At 46.6% G+C, this 24,796-nt stretch overlaps 1 protein-coding gene across 1 annotated transcript in view; it reads right to left on the bottom strand.

Moving 5' to 3' along the window:
• Nucleotides 1-24,796, bottom strand: part of LOC311307248 (calsyntenin-2-like) — a gene marked incomplete at both ends in the record, with an annotated part of 328,809 nt that overhangs the window by 69,876 nt on the left and 234,137 nt on the right. Inside the window, 2 exons of the mRNA XM_084436045.1 lie at nt 14,286-14,435; nt 17,997-18,205. Of these exons, the coding sequence (XP_084292171.1) occupies nt 14,286-14,435; nt 17,997-18,205 (359 nt within the window). The remainder of the gene's footprint in view (nt 1-14,285; nt 14,436-17,996; nt 18,206-24,796) is intronic.

Genomic DNA, 24,796 nt, shown 5'->3' on the forward strand with positions numbered 1-24,796 from the left:
CCCTTTCCTCCTTTCCACTGGTTCCCCTCCATCCCCCTGTCTCTCTCTCCTTCTCTATTCATCCCTGTTTCTCCCCCTCTCCTATCCTGTCTCTCTCTCCTTCTCCCTCCCTCCCTCTCTCTCTCTCCCTCTCTGCCCCTCCCCTCCCCCCCTCTCTCTCTCTCTCTCTGTGTCTTAGTAATCTTCCTCTATCAGTCTCACCTTGACTCAGGGGTACCACTTCACCGGAAACTCCAATCTCTACCCCCAGGGAAAAAACCCTCCTCCAATCTAAGGCTGAGGGTGAAAATCTGGGAATGTAATCACTCTCACAGGGCAGGTAGGGGTGTGTGTTCGTACGTGTGTGCGTGTGTGTGTGTGTGTGAGAGAGAGAGAGAGAGAGAGAGAGAGAGAGAGAGAGAAAGCATGTGTGTGTGTGTGTGTGTGTGTGTGTGTGAGCACACACCTGTGTGTGTGTGAGGGCACGCGCCTGTGTGTGTCAGGGATATTGTGTGTTTGTACGAGATACAGTAAACTAGATACAGTGTCTATATGCACATTTGAATGTGTATCACTCTCACAGGGCAGATAGGGTTGTGTGTTCGGGTGTGTGTGTGTGTGTGTGTGTGTGTGTGTGTGTGTGTGTGTGTGCGCATCTGTGTGTGTGTGTGTGTGGGAGGGGTTATCTAACACATCCCTCTTTGTACCCGTCTCACAGTTTTTAACAACACTTTTTCACCTTGACAGAACGAGGTGAACCAGGTTGCCAACCCACCCTTCCATCAATCCCTCAATCCCCCTCCCCCTCCTTCATGCCTCACTGTCAGTCTGCTCAGAGGGCATGGTGACCGGAGAGAGGGCGGACATCTTACTCCAATGGACACAACTCGCTTTCAGCTAGTCCTCCACTCGTAGAGAGGGTGGAAGTTACTGAGAGAGAGAGAGAGTGAGAGAGAGAGGGGAGAGATGGAAGGATTCAATCGGAGGGGAGAAAGAGAGAGCGTATTAAATGAGTGGAGAACTGATAAAGGGCTTGTTCCGGTGGGGGACAGATACTAGGTCGCGGAGGTGTGATTACCACTGAGACCCCCATCAACCTGTCATGCAGAAAGATCGAGCGATGGAACAGAGGGAGGTAGAGAGGGGGTGTGATCGGAGCCAGAGGAAGGATGGGGCGAGTGTGGATGGAGAGAAACAGAGAGACGGGAAATTAAGAGAGTATTTAAAGAAAGAGAGAAGGGGGAAATTAAAGAGGCGGAGGAATAAGGCCAGCTCACACCAACACTGAGATTGCCCGGGGGGAGAGAGGTCTGAGAGAGGGATGCTCCACACCATTTATTTCTCCTCTCCCTCGTTAATTCACCGTCCTCTTCTTATCAAGCCCATCGGGACCGACTCTAAGAGGTTTCTGGAAAACCCTTCCAGACAATACTGCTCTCTCCCTTAAGATGACAAAATGAGTCTTTAAGTCCCGATGTAAGATATGCACTGTGCAGTGCACTTTCTGACTTTCTTTACACTTACTGGAGTTGGAGGTTTGCCCTGCTTTGCCGTTGCAAAGACACTGAGCAATACTTGCAGGATATTGGCTTTTTATGTCATTTGTTGCACTGATTTGGGAGTTGTGACTAATGCATAGGCTTTGGCCAGGTGCTTTATCAACCTCTCCAGGCAGAGGCTTTGGCTAGGTGCTTTATCAACCTCTCTAGGCAGAGGCTTTGGCTAGGTGCTTTGTCAACCTCTCCAGGCAGAGGCTTTGGCTAGGTGCTTTGTCAACCTCTACAGGGAATACAGTATGCCATAAGCAACACAATGACAGAAAGGACAAAAACACAAAACACTCTAGCATATTTAAAAAAAATGTGAGGAAACAATTTCCCAGGCTCAGATTGCAGCTCACGTCTGGGACCAAAAACATCACCACACAGATTTGTCTTTGAAATTGTTTGTTAGCTCTGGAGCTGCCTTAATCTGTACCCAGGAAAGTATCCCCATGAGTATTGCATCAATATACAACTCCAGATTCTAATTTCCTTTCCTTATTCAATTATGTTAGGTGCAGGTGTTAGGGATTTATTCTTATAATTAAGAAAAAGAGAAGTAGTCCAGAATGCCAAGGTTCATCTTTGCAAGTCCAACCTTTTATTCCAAGTAGTTCACAAATTTGTGAAACCAGGCTCTTAGAGAAAGGAAATCCACCATGAGCAACGATTGTCATCAAAACAGGGCATTATAAATACTGTGGGTACAACCCATACATGCATATTCCAAACTTCACTAACCAATTATCAGTGAGTAGGCTAGGTCTGAGGATTACATCTGAACTGTGCATTATCAGTGAGTAGGCTAGGTCTGAGGATTACATCTGAACTGTGCATTATCAGTGAGTAGGCTAGGTCTGAGGATTACATCTGAACTGTGCATTATCAGTGAGTAGGCTAGGTCTGAGGATTACATCTGAACTCTGCATTATCAGTGAGTAGGCTAGGTCTGAGGATTACAGCTGAATGTATATATTTATTATTAGTGGGGTCAGTAGTAGTCACCGGTAATCTGATCCGTGATGACTTGGTTATTGTGCAGAGGTGTGAGAGGGCAGGGAGGTGAGCCGTGCCCGTAGACGGGGAAAGCATGATGATGAGATACCGTAGTGCTGGAAGCATTCCCCCATGATGCCCTTCTCTGGGCTGGTGAATTGGGGTCAATGGTTTTGTCTCACGCACTGACGAGTGTGTACTAACACATACCGAAATTCTTTCTTTCATCTCTATCACTATATCTCTCACTCGCATACACACATTACTTTACAATGATTTAGCAGACACTTTTATTCTAAATGACTTACATGTGCATTCAACATTGGTAGTCAAGTGTAGTCAAGTGTACTACACCAGGACTCATAAGAGCATCTGTTTTCTAAACAGGCATCTAAGAGCCTAACATAGTGCTAAAGTAAAAGTGCAAGAACAAATACATACACAATAAGTGCTAGTAGGAAGGGTCAGTGTAGTACTTCTTGAACAGGTGAGTTTTCAGTCTGCGGTGAAATATGGGCAGCGACTCTGCTGTTCTGATGTCAGTGGGGAGGTCATTTCTCCCCTGTGGGGCCAGGAGAGAAAAGAGCCATGACTGGGTCTATCGGCCATTGGGGCCTCAGAGTGATGGAGCAAACAATCATCTCAAGGCAGCATAGCTAAGTGATCAGGAGGGGATTTAGCCTGGAGACCAGACCACTGCCTAGAGGTAGGAAGGAGCTGTTCCTTTCATTGCCCTGTAGGTTAGCATCAGTCTTAATCTGGATGTGAGCTGCTACAGGGAGCCAGTGTAGAGAAGAAAGTTGTGTGGGAGAACTTGTGTGGCTGATTGAACACCAGGCAAACTGCAGCTTCCTGGAAAAGCTCCAGAGTTCTGATGGCCGACGCCGGGGCCCCAGCAAGGAGGGAGTTGTAGTAGTGCAGGCAGGACAAGAGCCTGGATGTGGACCTGAGCCATTTTGTCAGTGAGGAAAAGGCTAATCCTCCTGATGTTGTAGAGAAGGGTTCTGCAGGAGTGTGTAACAGATTCAATATTTGCAGAGAACGACAGTTGGTCATCCAGGGGTCACACCCAGATTCCTCACAGTCCGAGTTGGCATCATCACTGTATCATCAATGGTGATGGACATACAGTATCAGGATGCGGGAAACACTTCCCCGGTGGGAACAACAGCTCAGTCTTGTTCAGGTTAATCTTGAGGTGATGTGTCGCCATACACTCTGAGATGTCAGCCAAGCCTTGTGTGTCAGAGGGGGGAAATTACAAAACCAGCTGGGTGTTATTGGCATAACAATGGTAGAAGAAGCCACCTCTGGCAGGCTTGAAAGCAGAGGGAAAGCATCCTGATGTGATGAGATGTTGAGATGTGTTGATGAGGTGGGTTAGGAAAGGAAGGAGTTCAGGCACAATCGACTGAAGGAGAGGGGAGGGGACCGGGTCAACTGGGTATTTGTTGGAGAGGCTAGTTGCAACTAGGTTAAGGACCTCATTAGGGGAGAGGGGAGAAAGATAGGGTAGATAGGACATGGAGAGGGGAGGGAGAGCGGAGAGGGAAGAGATGGAGAGGGTAGAGAGGACAGGTGTGGTTGGTGCGTGGAGCGTCAACTGGGGGGTGAGGGAAATAGGATCTGATATTGTTTACTTACTTACTCAATCCTCTTCGTTCCTTGAGGAACATAAGGCTGCGACTATCTGCTTCCATCTGGTCCTGTCCTGTGCAGCAGGTTGTGCCTCGCCCCACGTTACTGTAGGTGAGCCGTTTTCAGTTCCAGGGTCACAGTTCTTCACCAGGTTGTTTTTGGCCTCCATTGGTTCCTCTTTCCAGGTGGAGTCCATCTCAAGGCTACTTTGGGAATACAGCCCTGGTCCATTCTGAGGACATGTCCTAGCTATTGGAGCCAGCGTTCTTTAATTTCCAGCACCAAATTGCAACAGTTTGTGTTTTTATACAGGTTCTCATTTGAAATCCTTTCTGACCAGAAGATATATCCTCTGGAGACATCCATTGTGGAATGCATTGATCTTCTTCATGTCACTCTGAACAACTCGCCAGCTTTCTGAGACGTATAGCAGAACTAACTTAACATTGCTGTTATACTCTGATATACTGTCTGATCTTGGTTTAAAGGCTGTACTGTGTTGACTTCTAGATGGTATAGATTGCAAATGCATTGCAAGCTTTCCAAAGCCTTATGCCGATGTCTTTACTGCACGCATTGTCCTTGCTGAATAGACGTCTCAGATATGCAAACTCCTCCACATACTCGAGAGAGCTGCCATCCACAGTGATTTGTGCATGTGGTGGTGAATTTATGCACATCACTTGGTTTTTGGAGGTTTGTTTAAAGCCATCTGTTCGGCAAGTCTGACAGTCTGTACTTGGTTCATCTTGCAGGTGAGTACTGTATGATTTGTGGAGAGGATGGCAAGGTCATTTGATATCGTTTACCTTCTTGTTAAAGAAGTTGGCAAATTTGTCAGGGAGAAGGAAGGAAGAAGGGGGAGAGGGTAGTGTTGGAGGAGTGAAAAGATAGTTTTTTAGGGGTGGAAGCAGAGGTTAGAATTTTAGAGTGGAAGAAAGCAGCTTTAGCAGCAGACAGACAAGAGGACAAGTGGAAAGAAGAGATATTAAGTTAGGAAGGCCCTGTAGGAGTTTGCCTTTACTCCATTAACGCTCAGCCACTCTTAGGCTCTGTCTATCAGTACACACCGAGTCCAACAACCACGGGGCAGGTGGAGTTGGCCAGGCAGGCCTGGAGGTATGGGAACAGAGATTGTCCAGAGAAGATGACAGTGTAGAGACAAGATCAGTATCAGAGGGTAGGAGAGAGATGGATTCAGGGGCAGGGAGGGCAGAGGTAACAGACGGGGAAAGGAGAGCGAGAGGAGGTGGAGTAGAAACCATGTGGGTAGGGGGAGGAAGTCAGGCGGGAAAGGGGAGGAAGAGAGATGTTAGCAGTAGAACAGTCTCTACTAAAGATTCGATCCAGCTGGCTTCACAGCCTTGTGTGTAGGAAGAGAAGGGTAGAGGTAATGGTTGAAGGAGAACAGGAAAGAAAGAAGAGGTTCCAGCTTCTCAGTGTATACTGTAGATGTTGAAGTTACAGAGAAGGATGAGTGTGGTGCCATCATCAGGGAAGTGCAAGACGAAGCTCATCCAGGAACTCACCAAGTGAAGTGGGCCTGGTGGGCGATACACAACAGCAATGCTGAGCTTGACTGGATGGGTGACAGTGACAGTGTGACATTTAAAAAAGGGCGGGGAAAACTGTGGAACAGAAAAAAGAGTATTTCCATTCTGGGGAAATTAGCAGGCCAGTACCATCACCTCACCTCACATCAATGGGAGTGTGAGAGGAGGAGTACATCTGACAGAGCTGTGGGTGTAGTAGTGTTTTCTGATGTGATCCAAGTCTCAGTTAGAGCAAGGAAGTTGAGGGAGAGCCAACCACTGTCACCACTTTCTCGCATTCAGTTGAGAGTAGGATAGATACGATTAGTGGGGTCGCAGCACCTGAGAGTGACCCAACGTCTACACCACCACCGGAAAGAGGAAAGGTCAGGAATGGGGAACACACACATGGTGATAACTGCACCAAATATACAGATAACTGACCAAATGTAGTCTTTGCTTAAATAAGTCGGGTTTGGAAAAAAGACACACTGCCTTTGTTCGCCCGACGCTTGAAAACTGACGCTTCCAAAAATCAGCAGTGATTAAGGACTATTGCTACTGATTGCTAATTGTCTGCTAAGAGTGCATGCCCCACCCTGACACCAAACAGGGGCAATTGGCTGAGCTCAGGTGAGAACAACCTCCAAATGGGGTGTGAGTGTGACACAGATACTACCCTCACACCTCTTAACCTAAGGCTAGAAAAATAGCCCAGTAAATCAAACTCAATCTAACTAAATCAAAACAGCTAATCAACATGACATAATAATACAATAAATCCAAAACAGCTAAACAACAAGATATGAAGGCAAATAACTGTTAGGCCTGTTTGGTTACAAGTCAAATGGACCAACTAGAAGCTAACAAGAGACTACTGAAACTGTTCTAACAGTACAGTCCACTGCAAACTACTTATATTGTTGTAAGAGGGACCTGATAATCATGACTCTGAATGGAGAGAAGGTAGAATCCTGAAATTTACTGGGAGCCAGTGCAAGGAGGCCAGGACAGGAGTAATATGAGAAGTTCTGCTGGGCGTAGTCATTTTGGACCAGCTGAAGGCGTTCTAAGGATGCTTTGTTGAGGCAAGTACAAAGAGAATTACAATAATCCAGGCGTGATGAGACAAAGGCGTGGATAATCATTTCTAACTCAGAGTGAGATACAATGTGTGGGTGTGTGTGTGTGTGTGTGTCAGTGTGTTTACTCACTCTCACACACACACACACACACACACACACACACACACACACACACACACACACACACACACACACACACACACACACAGTACAGTCCATAGCAGACTACTTCTATTGCTGTAAGAGGGACCTCATAACCATGGCTCTGAATGGAGAAAGGGAGTGAAACAAGGGAGAAAGACAGTGGCTGCGGTTACATGATGACTTTTCATTCGGAATGAAATAATCTGAATGAAATCATTCGGAATGAATTTTTTTTCCCCATGTACATGGGAAATAGTCATTCTGAATGAGGGTTTACATGGGAGACACTTTTAATCGCATTTATTCAGGTCCGTGTAAGGTTTGGGGCTGGGAAGACTTCTGATTGGACAGGGGTTTACGTTTACCCGAGGAAAACATTGTAGTCTTCGTTCCAGATAGCAGCAAGATGGTTGACCACATTATTAGTGCATTTTTCAGACTAATTTTGATTATGTTCGTGAAGCAGCAGGACGACCAAAACCTTTTACTGCTTACCCTTCATCTGTTGAGGAGGAGAAGTGATTGTGACGGGACATGCTAACGGTAGCGGGTCATTTCCCTCCCATCTCGGGGGCATCACTCTGTAGCCTACATCCCCCCGAGGTAAACGCTCAGAGCAACAACACATTCTTTTCTTTCCATTTATTGTAGAAAATATAACTACAAACGTGTAATTGCATCAAGGTCAGATGCACACATTATACATAAAAATAATCAAATAATAATTTTTGACAAATTGATATAAGTTGCATAGAACAAGCCACAGATCCATCTTCTCGTGCGCTATGTAGCCTACATAATCGCGCCAGAAGGGCAAGGAAACGAGTTTGCACCGAAAGACCAGAATTCATTTCAATACGATTAAGCGTGTATATGTACGAAAAATGATTTCAATCGGATTGAGAATCGGACTACACCAGACGCTTTTATCGGATTAGATTTTCAATCGCATTGGCAATTTTCATTCCGATTTAAGTGTTTACATGATCACTTTTAATAGGATTGGGCTTTCATTCTGAATGAAAAGGGAATTAAACTGTCCATGTAAATGCAGCCAATGAGACAGAAGAGAAATAGAAAAAGAAGCAAATGGGACTGATTGAGGAGTGAAGGCAGCAGCTGTAATAGGAGAAAAAGTGCTCTGTCTGGAGAGAGGCGAGTCAAAACGGAAACACTCCGAAGGGCCCCTCTGCCCAAATTCATTCCATTGTGTGTGTGTGCATGTGTGTGTGTGTGTTTGTGCTCATGAATGCGATTACGACGGGGAGCGAAAAAATGAGAAAGATGGAAGCAGTGCTGAAATAGATCAAAAGAGATAGAACATGTGCCTGTGGTTGGAGAGTCTGGCAGGCAGCTCTCAATACTTTCAAAAGGGAAAGTAGAGTATGGTGGTCTGCCTCAAGATCAGTGTGACACATGCTGTATGTTTCTCAGATGTGTGTATGTGTGGGGGTCAGAGAGAGGGAGACTGGCTTTTACATCTCAGAACCAGGAAATGGGAGTAGAGAGATTGTCCGAGGAAAAAGAGAGAGAGAACCCTACACACCGACAGGGACAGATCGATGGAGGAGTAACGTTATGGTTGGCATTAGAACTGGCTCTCTAATCTCCGACCATGACATTGTCTCTTTGTGGACAAAGTGTGTATGTTTGTGTGTGTGTAAGTAAATAAGTAAGTAAGTACATTTTATTTATAGCACTTCTCACAGAGGACTCACAAAGTGCTTCACACAGGTTAAAATGCATACAAAGCACCGACAAAATTAAACACAAATAAGCACATACAGCTGCTTCTTTAAAATGTCCACAGAGGCTGCAGCTCTCAAGTCCTGGGAAAGAGCATCCCACAGTCTGGGTGCCACAGACTCAAAGGCTCTGTCACTTCTGGTCTTAAGCCCCTGACACACCAAGCCGATAATGGCCACCGTGAACGTCCGTAAGCATCGTGAGTGTCGGTGGCTCGAGTTGGTGCGGTGTGTCGTGGTGTTGAATCTAATGTAATCTAGAACGATGTGGAAACGATTTTTGAGTTTTTGAGTGACATTACAGTTGATTCCTTGTCCTGTATATAAAGTAAAAGTATGAAATAGAAGAAAAAAAGCAGCAGTGCATTCTATTCATAATCTAAATGTGACAAGAAGAAAATGAGTTACACCTTGGTCTCTTTTCAAATGCAGGAGAGCCTTGAGTATCAATCAAATTCCTTTACAATATAAAGGGGATAATGCAAACACCTTCAGTTACAATCAGGGGTGTAGTGGTAAATACAGATGTGGGTCGACTCGTTGAGTGCAGTTTACCCACCTTGTTTTCCCTTATCGATTAACAGTTGATCAGAAAATAGCTGAGTAAACTCTCAGCCTCATTTTAAAGAGGCGGGTAAACAGAGTTTACTTGGGTTTATCCTCCACTACACGCCTGGTTACAATAAATGGAAGGAAGACAAAGATATCTTTCAAAATCAAAAGGTTTCAATTTATTAAAATGTTTCTGGAAGGAGCTGCGGATGATTTGACAAGTAGAAAGAGGTATACAAATGGGAGTTGGCCACACACAGCAGATAAACATATACTGTATTGTGAACTACTGGGCTAATGGCGCCCGCCCCTGCCAGAATGGCGCATACACCGATAACTAAAACCTAGGGGGACTAGTTGTTTTTTTCAGAAAAACATTAAAACAGGACAGTAAGCTAAAATTCAGTTTAGTCCTCGTTCATAAACACTTTTAAACATAAACCCTTATTCCTTCGCCACACATGAGCTGGTGCGGCGTTCAATGTGGGTAGCGCATAAACAAGAGAAAACTAAATCAAAACCCTACACTAAACGATGACATTTCCTACATTTTGTCCCACTGAAAAGGTACATGTACCAGATCGCTATCAGAGACAAAGTAACAGTGTAGTTCATCCCTCTGCATCTTTCCTTGTGTTGTAGCATCGGTTTTGCATGGCAGGGAGGCCTGCCGCAGGTCAGGGTCTTGTCTCCATCTTCTTCCTGGTGGGGAGCAGATGCTTATGTGTTTTCCCATCCAGAGCACCGAGGCACCTAGTTTGGGAAGTTCCATTGAGCCTGGAATCCACCTGCTACTTGCTGCCACTCTTCCACTGTGACAAAATGACAATACAATGTGTCAAGGTGAAATGAATGAATTGTATAACCAATGAAATGTACAGGCCACTGATTGTCCCGGTGGGGGTTACACAACCATTTACATGTATCCTATGCAACCCCAATTTTCTCCCATTGTCATCCACAATGTGCCAGGGAGTGCTATTTTAGCATACATACTGTATGGCCCATCAGCATCTGATTTTAGCATAGAGAGGGCTCATCACCATGGACTGCCTTGTAAAGGAATGGACTTCTAGTCGTCCATTGTTGTTAAAATGCTTACAGACTGCACTATAAACATCGAAGTATCTAAAACAGGTATATATCACATACCTTCAAATATTTATCTTTTAAAACCTGACCATAGATTGGGGTACAGGTTTCAGGAACGAGTTTCCAAATTGTTGACACACACTCTGAACTGGTAAGGCGCATAAAGCGCCCCCCTGTAAATATTAACAAGCACATTGCACAGGTTTAAGCACTTTATTCAAAATCCTTGCGCTTATGAAACCATAAAAAAACATAATACACAAAATGAAAATTCTGTAACGTAATGTAACTAAACCTTTAGCTTACCTGTTGCCAAGTGCAGCAATCAGATGTTCGCCTACGGACGTGGTAGTTTGTGGTTTTGCCTCTGAATGAGTGGACTGACTAGTTCCTTCAACTCGTGGAGCTGATCAGGAAAGAGCCAAGCAATGTTTTTACGTCGGATATTCCATTTATCTCTAGCTCTTGACACAAGTTTCAGTTCAGAAGTTTCTTGACTGTCGCTGTAGGATCCATGCACACTTTCACGCATTTCATGCGGTTTCTGCTTCCCCTATGCCTCTTCATCTGTTCTACGAGGAGCCAGGGCGGATAACGACAGTGCTCATTTCAATTTATCAGACATCTTCGATTTACACAATTTATTAGACATTCTCAGAGATTACCATCTATGCTGAGCGAGAGTACTGTATTTGTAGCTAAACAAATGCTGTGTTGTTTACGTTTTATACATCCGATGGTCTTCCATTTTCTCTTGATGATACAGACTACTGCCACCTGATGGTATGGAGTGATTTAATCTCACGCAAGTGCAGAAACGTACACGCTCGTCGGCTGCTGGCTGTTGTACGCTTGGTGTGTTCAAGTGAAACTTGTCGGCCCTGAAACAGGCAACGGGAGGCGACGCAAGGCGACACGGCAGTTATCCTCGTCAGCGCTAGTTCTTTGATGTCGGGTTGGTGTATCTGGGCCTTTAAGCCTGGTTTGAGGGACGACCAACAGAGCCTGGTCAGCAGACCAGTGACCTGTTGAGAGCATGTGCATGGGGCAGGTGCCTGACCATGTAGGGCTCTATACATAATTACAAGAACCTTGAACTGGATCCTGAAATTTACTGGGAGCCAGTGCAAGGAGGCCAGGGGCCTCATTTATCATTGAGGTACGCCTTCTTTTACACGGTCTTTTTCGCGAGTTCAGGCGTACGCCATTTGCCCCCCCCACATTGCGATTTATCAAGCCGTAAGGGCGAAAATTTAGTCGCCTTTCTCCGCGCTTTTGTAGGACACCTCTCAGCTTGCCCTACCGATTTACACGGTGTTCTACGCCCTTCTTGAACACAGGGGGAACTGGCGACGCCGGTGGTGCGTCGGTGAATTACTATGTTTGACGGAGAGAATAAGAGCGACAGTTCATGAACGCACAATCATGTAGGCTACTAGGCCAATTCAGCACAAACATATATCGCAATGCAAGATTAGACGTGTCCTCTAACCGGCTCATTCATGGTTCGATATGGATTTGTTCCCCAAACTGTACCTATGCGCGGTCCCAAACCCTTCCGCGCCATATGTCACACACTTAATGCAGGCACTCCATCAAACGGCAATAATTGACCAATTAGATTGTCATTAATATGTGATCATGTGGACCTGTTTGCTCTTTGGTAAGCATATAAATGACAGTCCTCCTGTGCGTAATGCGAGCCTAAATGAATCCGGCGCTACTCGGCCTACTGGCCGAGATCTCCAAATAGGTGACGGCGATGGCGACTGCACCCACATAAGGGCACCATCAGTGAATGAATACGTCTATGTGAATCGCTAAAATGTGCACACTAGAAATACCCAAATCATATGTGACGCCGACATGCTCATCACAAGTGTAGTGGCACGGTGGCCTGGCTCCACGCATGACTCATTCATCCTGGCGCACAGCAGGGTAGGGACTAGACTGGAGGCAGGCGCTGCGCGTGACGGCTGGCTTGTTGGTGTGTCCATAACCAAGATACATATTCTTTGTCTTATTTACTTTTAATCTTTATTAGCATTTTCCATACATACAACGACAATACAATAAAACATAAAAACCTACAATAACAGCTTATGGGTACATCCATCCATGCAGCTTTTTTTTCTTACTCAAATATGACAATTTTAATATTAGTGGTATCATCACACTTCCTTCTATAATCCATCCATTTTTCCCATCTCCCTTCAAACTTTCCTTCCTGCATCCTCAATGCATGCGTGAACCTCTCCCTAACATCTCCTCCACAACACCCAGCCACTGCTCCTTGGTTGGGCGTTCCACCTTATACCAAGCCCTCGTTATTGTCTTTTTACTAGCAACCAATAGTACTTTCACTAGGTATCTGTCCCCTCCTTGTACATCATCCCGTGTTATGTTTGCCAAGATATATATTCAAAGCTAATAAGAAGGTGGAGGGTACAACTCGCGGGGGCACGACCGTCAGGTCAAGGACCACTGCAGACTCCCCCTCCTCTGAGTCCCACCCCACGTCAGAGTCTGGAGAAACAATTTCAATCATGTTCCTTGAGTTTGTCTGTGAACTTGATTATGCATTAAACATTTCATTGTGCAGCCATATTCATTTGATATGTTTTTCTGTTGGCAGTCAAATAAATGCTGTGATTTACCGGGTGATTTAGATGAGTCTTAATTTCCCAGAGGGGAAAATGTTTAATGTGTTCTAACATTATGAAGTGGTCATCTGCGTTATTGTTCCCTGTGTTTGGTCCTAATTTAATCATAGCCTACCACAGAATGTTCTCTTTCCTCACAGCCACATGTTACAGTATGTCCGTGTATGCCCAATCCTAGATGCACAACACGTAGCTAAAGTAGGCTACTAAGCTGTAGGAGCAAACAGACAAACGTAGGCGATTTATACCTTCCGAAGAGGATTGCCTTCCTCACGTGGACCTCACCAACTAGCACATGCACCTCCGTCTCCGAAAAGTTCCTCTTCTTTGCTCTTCGTTCCATGTTTCATTGTCCCGCCTGGGTGCTCCACGCTACCTTTTTAAGCCGGTTCCTTCCGGGAAACCACGTTTGCCCACTCATGGTTTTGACCATATATGGTTGGATTAGGGCGTGGAGGGGGCGGAACACGGGGCGCGTGCGCGTACGCTCTCTTCCCCGCCGGTCTCGGATTTCCCGTGCAGAAAAGGGCATACGACATTTTTGATAGATCCGAAAAGCGTGTAAATATTCTCGTCGTACGCTACATTTCGCATTTTCCGCGTTTTCGTCGTACGCCCTATTTTACACCAGAATTTACACGCTCTTTGATAAATGAGGCCCCAGGACAGGAGTAATATGAGAAGTTCTGCTGGACGTAGTCATTTTGGACCAGCTGAAGGCGTTCTAAGGATGCTTTGGTGAGGCAAGTAAAAAGAGAATTACAATAATCCAGGCGTGATGAGACAAAGGCGTGGATAATCATTTCTAACTCAGAGTGAGATACAAAGATCTGAGTTTTGCAATTGGAAAAAACATGTACGGGTCAGGGACTTGATGTGCTTCAAGGTACTGTATGTGTGTGTGTGTGTGTGTGCTCTGACTGTGTAAATGAAAGCCAGACAGTTAGCTAGCCAAAGTCTAAAATGCAAACAGTACCTAAGTAAGTATCGGCTGGGGACAGCTTTGAAAATCCACACAGATGCATACTGTACACACACAGACCCTGTCAATCTCTGTTCATCTCTAATGTTGTCTCATACTTATTTCACTCTCTCTTTCTCTCTCTCTCTCTCTCACACACACACACACACACACACACACACACACACACACACACACACACACACACACCTGGACCCTAACCCTAACTCCCCAAAAAACTAAAAAACTTAACCTAAGCCTAAAATCTAAACAACCTTTGACCCTAAACGTTGACCCTAAACCCTAACTAACGATTTATACACACACGGGTGTACGTACAGAGATGGATGTACCAACCTTGCCAGCCGGGTTTGCAGACGGGCTTGACGTCGATGCGGACCGGGACGCTCTGTGTTGCCCTCTTCTGGCCACAGTCGAAGGCGGTGATCAGGATCTCGTACAGCTGCTGCCGATCATAGCTCAGCTTCTCCGTGTTCCTGACATTACCTGGGAGGAAGGGCCACACAAGGTCACACTCTGGACGCTCCAGAGAAATTATACTGCCCAAAAACCCATCAAAGGCATAAGAGGTGAAGTGTATAAGATATTGACTCTCTCTTTCTCTCTCTTGTGTGTGTGTGTGTGTGTGTGTGTGTGTGTGTGTGTGTGTGTGATTTCTCGTGATTGTGATAGCCTACAGCTTAGAGTATAGTATTTGTGTGAGGGTCGTTATTGGCATGTGCTCGTGCGTGCGTGTATGTGTGTATACTGTGTGTGTGGACTTGCGATTGCTTGAAAACAAATCTGCAATATTGTTTAAGGATAACAGTGCCACAAGGCCACATAACAACGACTAACCATTTACTATGACATTGGTAAATAGGATGTATTAACTACCCTCAGATCCTGTTCCTGCCAGGCAGAATGCATGAGGGGATTTGTAGTCCTAATGTGCTGATTAATATTTGATAAGGTAAAACTACAAGCCGATGACAACACCACTGAATCAAACTTAATGGGACTTAATGTTGCAGACTATTGAATGCTGGCCAAGAGCGTGTACAGATTACAAAACGCCATTTTAGGGTCCCGCAGTGCTTGTTAGCAATTTAAAAATGTTGTTGAGAAGCATAATGAGTGGCATGACTGGCTAACCTGATACTTTGAGACGCCGGCTTTTTAATAAAGAATGATGTGCTGAATGTTGAATGCTTCCATGACTTTACAATTAAAAGTGTTGAAATGAGGGCATTCGAGGTAAATACTGACTATAGCCCTGTCCGGACGAGATTAGTTTTACCTGGGGACCTCAGGTAATGTAATTTTTACCAGGGTAATTCAATAATTTTATTTCCGTCTGGATCGACCATGTCAGTGATTTTCACCGGGGACGCAAGTAATCCGGCTGAAATTACCTACTGTTTTTCAGCGAAGTCCGAGGTCCACTGGTAATTTTATTACCGTCCGGATAGACATGTCAGCTATTTGATAGAAAATGCATTGTTTACATTATTTTGGGCGGGATATTACACTGAATTTCCGGCTTTCTGTAGCCTACTTTATACTGCTAAAATAAGTGAAATGGAGGAAATCCTGGTGTTTCACGAACCCTTTGCACGTTCTACAACCCCCTCATGGACACCAATCTGGAGAAACTATATCAGGTCCAGCAGAAGAGCCAGGTCTCGCAAGTTGCTGCGATGGGCCGTATTCATGGATGTAGTAGGTAAGCTAAATAGCTAACGTTACTAGCTAGTGTTTGCTAGCGGCTAGTAAACGGTGGCACTTTTCTGACATGCTTATGATCATGACCCACTGCAATAAACAACATGTCAGCACATGTACAGGTCAGGTAGGCACTAGGCAGGATACGATAGTGTGACGAAACCAGACAGGCAGACATGCGCACTCGGTAATTTGTCGAAGTAATAAAGATAATTCTTTTTCCATCCGGATCGGTACTTAAAATCACTGGGGTCCTCAGGTAAAAATGATATTACTAACGTCCCCAGGTAAAACTAATCCCATCCGGACAGGATTGGTGGCCATTGTTCGCTTCTCTCCCTCCTCTATCCTCATTACTCTCTAGCTTCTTGTCTCTCTCTCTCTGTTGCTGTCAGGTGGATGATCGCTCAGATCTGCGTCATTAATTCCACCTGCATGACATGTTGCATATTTTGCTAGCTCATTTAATTTCACTGTTGGCTGCATCATTTCATTACATTATACATATGCATACATGTGCAAAAACTCTCTCTCTCTCTCCCTCTCTCTCTCTCTCTCCTCCTCTCTCTCTCTCACCCCCCCCCCCCCCCCCACACACACACACACACACACACACACACACACACACTGTCTACCCTCTACTGCATGAGAGAAGCATGCGTTTCCGTTTCTTCAGTAACATCAACTTTTTTGAGTCAGCAGCTATAAGATCGCTCTGTGACTACTGACACCAGGGCTAATAAATAACTATTCTACCCCCCTGCTCTCTCTCTCTCTCTTTCCCTCCCTCCTCCTCTACTCTCTGCATCTCTCTTTGATCTGAAATGCCATACCCTAATCACTGTTTTGTTCATTTATTTGTTCTGTACTGATCCCCCTCTCTTTTCTCATTCTGTTCTTTTATCCCCTCTCGCACTCCTCCACATTGCTCATTCACCCCTTTCTCTTTCATCTCCTCTTCCCCCGCTCTCTTCCTTGCTCCCTCCCTCCCCCTCCATCCCTCCAGCCATCCCTCTCTCTCTCTCCCTCCACCCATCCCTCTCTCTCTCTACCCATCCCTCTCTCTCTCCCTCTACCCATCCCTCTCTCTCTCTCTCTCTCTCTCTCTCTCTACCGATCCCTCTCTCTCTCCCTCTACCCATCCCTGTCTCTCTCTCCACCTATCCCTCTCTCTCTCCCTCTACCCATCCCTGTCTCTCCCTCCACCCATCCCTCTCTTTCTCTCCCTCCACCCATCCCTCTCTCTCTCCCTCTACCCATCCCTCTCTCTCCCTACACCCATCCCTCTCTCTCTCCCTCCACCCATCCCTCTCTCTCTCTACCCATCCCTCTCTCTCTCCCTCCACTCATCCCTCTCTCTCTCTCTACCCATCCCTCTCTCTCTCCCTCTACCCATCCCTCTCTCTCCCTCCACCCATTCCTCTCTCCCTCCCTCCACCCATCCCTCTCTCCCTCCCTCACCCATCCCTCTCTCTCTTCCTCCACCCATTCCTCTCTCTCTCCCTCCACCCATCCCTCCCTCCACCCATCCCTCTCTCTCCCTCCCTCCTCCAGGTGCTCTTGTCCTGAACAGCCCACTCAGGCAAAGCCTCCTGTGGTTAGTGATAGATCGAGCCCACTCAGAACTAAGCAGCGCTCTGGTCTGTCTGGCCAGGGGCTCCGCACATCCGTCACTCTGCATCCGGTTCGGATTTGGCTCGCACCCGTCCCCCAGTCGCACAGCAGGTACTGACAGGTGGATGGACGGCAGTGCGACTGGGGGCCCCGGAGAGACGGAGACAGAACCACTTCCTTGTTAGGGTGAGAGAGAAGAGGAAGGAAGGTCACTGGAGGATATGGAGAAATCTGATAAGGGGGTACGTACGTGTGTGTGTGTGTGTGTGTGTGTGTGTGTGTGTGAGAGAGAGGGAGAGAGAGAGCTCATTTGTCCATTGACTCCTGGTGGACCTGGAAGCAGAGTTTGACCTTGTCTGAGGTTAATGAAGAGCATCCTTTACCTCTGGGAAATACATCTGTCAGTGTGTTTACACACTCCCTCTCTCTCTCTCTCTCTTTCTCTCACACACACACACACACACACACACACACACACACACACACACACACACACACACACACACACACACACACACACACACACACACACACACACACACACTCTCTCTATCTCTCTTTCTCACTCTCTCTTTCTCTCTCTCTCTCTCTCTCTCTCTCACACACACACACACACACACACATAGTCTGTCTTGATGTATCTCTCTCTCTCTCTGTCTGTCTAATGTACAGCGGTATGTTTGAGATCAACAATCTAAACCAGCCACGGTGTTCGGCCACGCCACTAACCGTTGCGGTCGATGGCGAAGGGCGTGTCAGCGGTGGTGATCTGGTAGTTGCAGATCTGGCTGTACTGGGGCGAGCAGTCCTGGTCGGTGGCCTCCACCTGGAGGATGCTGTCGTAGATCTTCCCCTCCGTCAGCGCGGCCCGGTACTGGGCCTCCCGGAACACGGGGGGGAACTCGTTCACGTCGTTCACCTGGATGTGGACCACCGCCCTGGGGAGGAGGGGAAGACAGAGAGAGGTGGGGGGAGAGGGCAGGGGGGAAGAGGGAGAGAGGCAGACAGGGAGGGGGTGGGGAGGTGGAGAGGGAGGGTGGAGAGGGGGGGTAAAGGGAGAGAAAGCAAGTTACAGACCAATATGGGGTTGAGGTTTATTGTGCATGTTTTGAAACCTGGGGTGGCCTGGGTTTTCCTTTTCTTTGATATATTATTATTATTATTTATTATTTTTTATTTATGTATTAATTTTTTGTTAATTTTGTAAAAAAAAAAATTAACCACTTTTACAATGATCCAAATGCAAAAACCACCACCCACCTGTGCTACCTTGAGTTACAAAACAAGCACACCCAGGAACCCTTCACAGACTGCAGTGGACTAAAGCTTACAGTTTTTCTCAATTGATTAAACACAAAAACTGGAACTTAAGATACAATGTGCACAACCTTTGACTCGTTTACCAAATCACTAAACCAATTCTGCTGAACTGCAAACACACACGTCTGCTTTACACTCAGTTGTCAATTCCAAACCACCCTTTTCTCTAAACACTACACACAACTCTCAATATTTTGCACACTCCTTTCCAATAAAATCTCACCGTCTTCACCTGGAACACTGAACCAATCAATTGTTAAACACTGAACTCTGTTGATCAATTTGCAATCAGAGCTTGAGCAACATAAAGGGTCAGAGGTGAGCTCCTGGTTTGGAGAATAATGGATGAAGTTGAAGAGAGAGGTATCCAGAGAGGCAGAGGCGTACGAGTGAGAGGAGGAAGAGGAGGAAGAGGAGAACAACGAGGAGGAGGACAAGGATGAGAAGGTGGACAAAGACGAGGAGGAGGAAGAGGAGAACAAGGAGGGGGAAGAGGAGGACAAGATGGGGGAGAGGAGGACAAGGAGGGGGAGGAGGAGGACGAGGAGGACAATGAGGAAGAGGAAGAAGGAGAGCCGCCATCACTGATGAGATTCGGGCCACTATAATTGACCATGTCCTCAACCATGTGTTGACGATGAAGGAGGCCGGCCTGAGGGTCCAACCCAACCTGAGACGCTTCACGGTGGCATCCATCATATGGACATTCAGGAATGAACATAGGTGAGAAATACTACTCACTTGACTTTACTGTATGTAGTACTGCATACTGTATCAATACAGCACTCAGTCATTACTGTAGAATATAGTGTTGTAAGTGGACCGTAGTAAACAAAGCATGTTCTACAGTATGTACTGCACATATGATGAGATTGGGAACCGCATTCCTACTTTGTCAGTACAATATGTAATTCTGTTACTGTATCTGTATCTTTTTCAGGAATGAAGGATGACCACACGGTGGTGGGAGGGGACGTCCACTCACAGCCCAGCAGGAGACTGCACTTGTCCACATGGTCTTGGAAAACAATGCCATAACCCTGAGACAAATACAGCAATAATTACAGTATTGAAGACCAAGAGTCCCATTCGACAGAAATTCAGATCGGGTCAAAGCACTGTGCCACGATTATGAGCAAGTGAGTGCTATATTCAGCACCTGTAATATGATGCAGTTACAGTATTTCTTCACATTGTATCACAATGGCATGCTGTATTGTCCGCTCCAGGTCCATGTCTGACACTGTCATGCTGTGTATTTCAGAGAGTTGTGGAGCTAGATGCATCGAGTTCATGGACGGACGGACCGCTGAGCTGCACGGAGCGAGCTTTAACCTCGTGAAAAGAAGGCGTCGGGGCAGCAATATCATCGGCCATCGTGCCATCGTGGAGGTCCCAGGCCAGCGCGGAGGGAACATAACAATGTGTACTGTCATGAATCACCATTCCACCTTCGGGCCCTACAATACCGCTCTTCTGACATTCCTGGACACGCTTCACCATCACCTCATTCCTCCAGACCAGTTCTGTGGGCCACAGCAGCTCAACTACGGTGTCCTCTCTGGGACAACATGAGTTTCCTCCGAGCTGCTGTGGTCCGAGACTGGTTCACCAACCACCCAAACTTTTCAGTTGTGTTTCTCCCTCCATACTCCTATAATATACTACTCATCCTACTCATATCCCCTTTCCTCAACCCCATCGAGGAGCTCTTCTCTGTGTGGAGATGGAAGTTGTATGAGAGAAATCCCCAACAGCGCGTCCCACTGCTCCAGGTCATGGAGGAGGCGTGGTGAGGACATCACGGCGGAGGCCTGTCAAGGGTTCATGCAGCATTCCAAGCATTACTTCCCCCGTTGCCTGGCCAGGGAGAACATTGCATGCAATGTTGATGAGGTTCTTTGGCCAGACAGGCACCAAAGGCAGGATGTGGCCTTACTCTCTTTTCTTTGTTATGTCTTTACTTTTGAGTGTGGAATAAAATATTTTTTCTGTTACCGCATATGTGTGTTGTTTTATATTTGAGTATACCATACGTAAAACATTATATGGTAAATGGCCTGCACTTATATAGCACTTTTCCACCTTAGCAGCACTCAAATCGCTTTACAATGGCCTCCCATTCATCCATTCACACACACATTCACACACCAATGGCGGCAGCTGGCATGCAAGGTGCTAACCTGCTCATTGGGAGCAATTTGGGGTTAGGTGTCTTGCTCAAGGTATCTTCCTTTTGTGGTTTGTGTTTAGAATTGAGAAAAGAAGGTCTTCATTCGAAAAACGTGTTTAAGCAATGTCTGTCAACAGACAGCTGCGTGGTTGATTGTATGACAACATCAAACTCGGGGCTGTTACATCAGCTGTTCAGCCAAAACCAAAACAAGGAAGCCAAAGCATATCCATGGCAACGAAAGTGCCTTCTATCTAGCTATCCAATCACAGCTGTGCGACAAAAGTGACGGCGTCTGCGACATTAGAAAGTTTGGTAGGTGCAAGACACCCCTGTCTGTCTACACTTTCAAAAGTATAAATTGGCCTTTAACATCACACAGACATGTATCAGCACTTCATGGTTGTGTTCATCTTTTGTCTTTCATCTTTATGAGAATGGTAGCTGCCCATTCAGTTTGCTGCTTCCAAAACAGATAAAATGGTAGATGGAAAAGATGGAAAAAAGTGGACAGTGTACAAAATACAGCAGATAAAAATAAGTGGTTTAGGCGCCAGTGTTATCCTCTTTAGCTGAATCCCAAATCACGCACTTAGGCGAAAGTGCAGAGCACTCGCGGCCTTGTGGCCTTACATGCGCATTCCCCCCAAGTCCACAAGGGCTCAGGGTAGTCCCAAAACGGAATTGCTAAATCCACAAGTGCGCCACTGCCGCCATTTTGGGCACTTTAACCGCACTTACCGAGAGTCTGCAATTTTGCGGACTTAGGAGCAGAAAATACCCACAGTCCACCGCGTCTCATGTGACACAGTGCTCGAGTGCATCCGAGTCATCATCCGAGTGAATCACACATAAATGATGACATTTGCCGATAACACAACATTTATCTTGAAATCCACATGCTGCAAACATATCCCAACCAACATACATTTTAAATTATTATTAATTTAAAACAGATCAAGCAAGTCAATTTGCAGAGCCGAGCGGAACTGTCAGAGCAGCCTCTGCGTGGAGGGACGCGGCAGCCAATGAAAACGAAGTGGGAGGGGCATTGAGCTTAACTGGCTTGGGAATCGTTGGCATGCCGCTGGAAGTGCTGTCCCATTTAATTCACGGCCCTGCACCCTCTGGCCCTTCCAGCTGATGTCAATTTAGTGCTCAGGCCTCAGGCCGCAAGTGCGAGGGGCCGCAAGGGTGGTTTGCGCACTCAGATTGGGATTCAGCTTTTGAAAACTCTGGGCTAACAACTGGTTGGCCGACAACGAGACACAGCAGGGGGGTCCCATAATGCATTTCTTATCTTACAAAAACAAACGGCATACGCACACACTCAGTCATTGTGACACAACCCACCCACGCATTTAGAAGTTGAACAGAGAACGTAGAATCGTGTCAGTGTGAGCTGCCGGCAGACGGTCGGAGAGTCTGGGCGTAGCGGTAAATCCCTCCCCAGTGCTTGTTCTGTCATATTAATGAGTACATCTCATAAACATTACTGTCCCCGTCCCCTTCACCAGACTACCCATGGGTGTGGAGGGGGGGCAGGGAGGGGGGCAAACATATGTTCTACCCCACTGAGGACTGTGTGTGTGTCTGTTTGTGTGTGTGTGTTTGAGGGGGAAAGGGCATGTTAAAGGAGGCCTGTTGATGGTATTTGTGTGAACAAAGGGCAGTGTGTGTGTGCGTGTGTGTATATGTGTGTATATGTGTGTGTGTGTGCTTGTGCGCACGTGTGTATATGTGTGTGTGTGTGTGTATATGTGCGTGCTCACATGCCTGCATTTGTGTAACAGACGCCTGCTCTCCGGTGCCAGGGTATGTGGACAGTGAGCGCAGTTTCAACACAGAAGCTACAGTAAGGTCATCCCCTCATCACCCTTTCAGTGTGACGCCCGAGAAAGGGGGCTTCCAGAGTGGGCGAGGCAGCAACCCATAAACCCGCGGTATACTTACCTTTAACCAGGCGTACACGTACTGTAAAGGCCAATTTATACTTCGTCGTACGACACTTTTGAAAGTGTCAACAGACAGAAATGACGTCACTGTCGAAATTGTTTTGTGTCGGACAGGGGTGTCTTACACCTACCAAACCTTCTAATGTCGCAGACACTGTTACTTTCGTTGCACAGCTGTGATTGCATAGCTAGATAGAAGGCACGTTCGTTGCCATGGATCAATCAGCCACGCGTCTGCAAGTTACCATGGAGGTGATCAGACACTTCGCTGAGGTATAAATGCTAAATGTCGGTCAACATTTTTTTTCTGTCGTCAGACATTTGTCGTACGACACTTGTCGACTGAGTATAAACTAGGCTTTAGATGGCTACCATGAGTGTCCTGCGTTCTGTTGGCTGCTGTTTGGCTGTGCAGAAATTAACACGTCGCAAAATACGCACGGCAAACGCAGTATACCGCGGGCTTAACAGACAACCACACAACAGAGCGTTACTGGCACCAGTGGGACACAGGTATTCAGGACAAACTCAAAATGACCTGGGGAGAAGGGCCGGGGGGGGGGGGGGAACGCACGCAGCACCATCCAGCCAGTCCAGGGTCAAGGGAGCAACGCCTTCTGTTTCCCCACTGAGACAGCCCACGGGCGTGAGGCATCTCCTCCCTCCCGTCCAATCTGGGGGGGGGCTTAGTCCTTCACTACGATGACTCCCTGTCCAATCTGGCGGGCTTAGTCCTTCACTACGATGACTCCCTGTCCAATATGGCGGGTTTAGTCCTTCACTACGATGACTCTGTCCAATCTGGCGGGCTTAGTCCTTCACTACGATGACTCCCTGTCCAATCTGGCGGACTTAGTCCTTCACTACGATGCCCACTCTGATGTTCAGCCCCCTCCCCATGCACACACACACTCCCTCTCTCTCTCACACACACATGCACGCACACACTCTCACAGGCATATCTCCGCTACACTTATGGGACTGCATTCCACCTCCCAAGATCACTTCCAGCAGTGACATGTGCCAAATACTATAGACCAGAGCTCACTGATGGATGTAGTGCAGAGTAGGGTTATTAAACACCCGGATCAATGAGGTACTTGGAGCATGGAGGGCTGCCTATACCTGCTGTCACCCCAGCCACTCGATCAGAAACAGGTATTAGCATAGCACCTATGGGGGTTGTGTGTGTGTGTGTGTGTGTGTGCGCGTGTGTGTGTGTGAGAGAGAGAGAGACATATACTTGAACTGATGTGGAAAAGGAGCGGCATTGTCACGAGGAGAGAGAGAGACAGACAGACAGAGCAGAAGAGATAAAGTGTGAGAATACATCACATATAAGCATGTGTTTTGTACCCCTGTTGGGGGCCTAAATATAGACGTTTCACGCTTTGCATTTCCAATGGGAGCGAGTGTCACTTCCCGGGGCGCGCTAACTCGCTAAGAAGTGCAGATGGTGCACAGCCAGGCCATCAACATGCAGAGATCCTATGTCCTACTTAGATCCAACTTTCATCATACTCCTTTGCATAAGTCCAAAAGTATGTTTACACAAATTAACTCAAGTTCCCTCTCCATATTTGTTAATAAAGGCCCCTAGAAAAGTTTACCATGGACCACAACATGTTTTTTTTGTTTGTTTTTTTAAACACAAACCCCAGTTTAGAGTTGGCAGAGATGGAGTGGAAGGCCAAGTGTTTAGACATACAGTAATAACCTTTTTGTAGTAACTGTCCATAGACTTCATGTACCCACACAATGGGTTGTGACAGCAATATGCTAATGAGTGACAGCTCCCAGCTCTTCTTTCGTTTGTGTGTGTATCTGAGCGTGTGAGTTACTGCTGGTGTGCGTGTGTGTGAATGTGTCACGTCTCGCAGCCTCTGGTGTTGTGGGACGGTGCTGCCATCCGGTGAGATAATTACCCTACCCAAACTCCACTGGAGAGAGGTGAGGAGAGCGCGGCGCGTTCTGCATCACAAGTGACACGTTTAATAACTACAGCCGCCCTGGCAAGAACATGGGAGGGCGGTACAGTAAGAAGGGAGTGTGTGTGTGTTTTGTGAACGTAGCCTGATGTG

Source organism: Borostomias antarcticus (assembly GCF_949987555.1).
Source record: "Borostomias antarcticus genome assembly, chromosome: 1".
NCBI classification, from domain to species: domain Eukaryota; kingdom Metazoa; phylum Chordata; class Actinopteri; order Stomiiformes; family Stomiidae; genus Borostomias; species Borostomias antarcticus.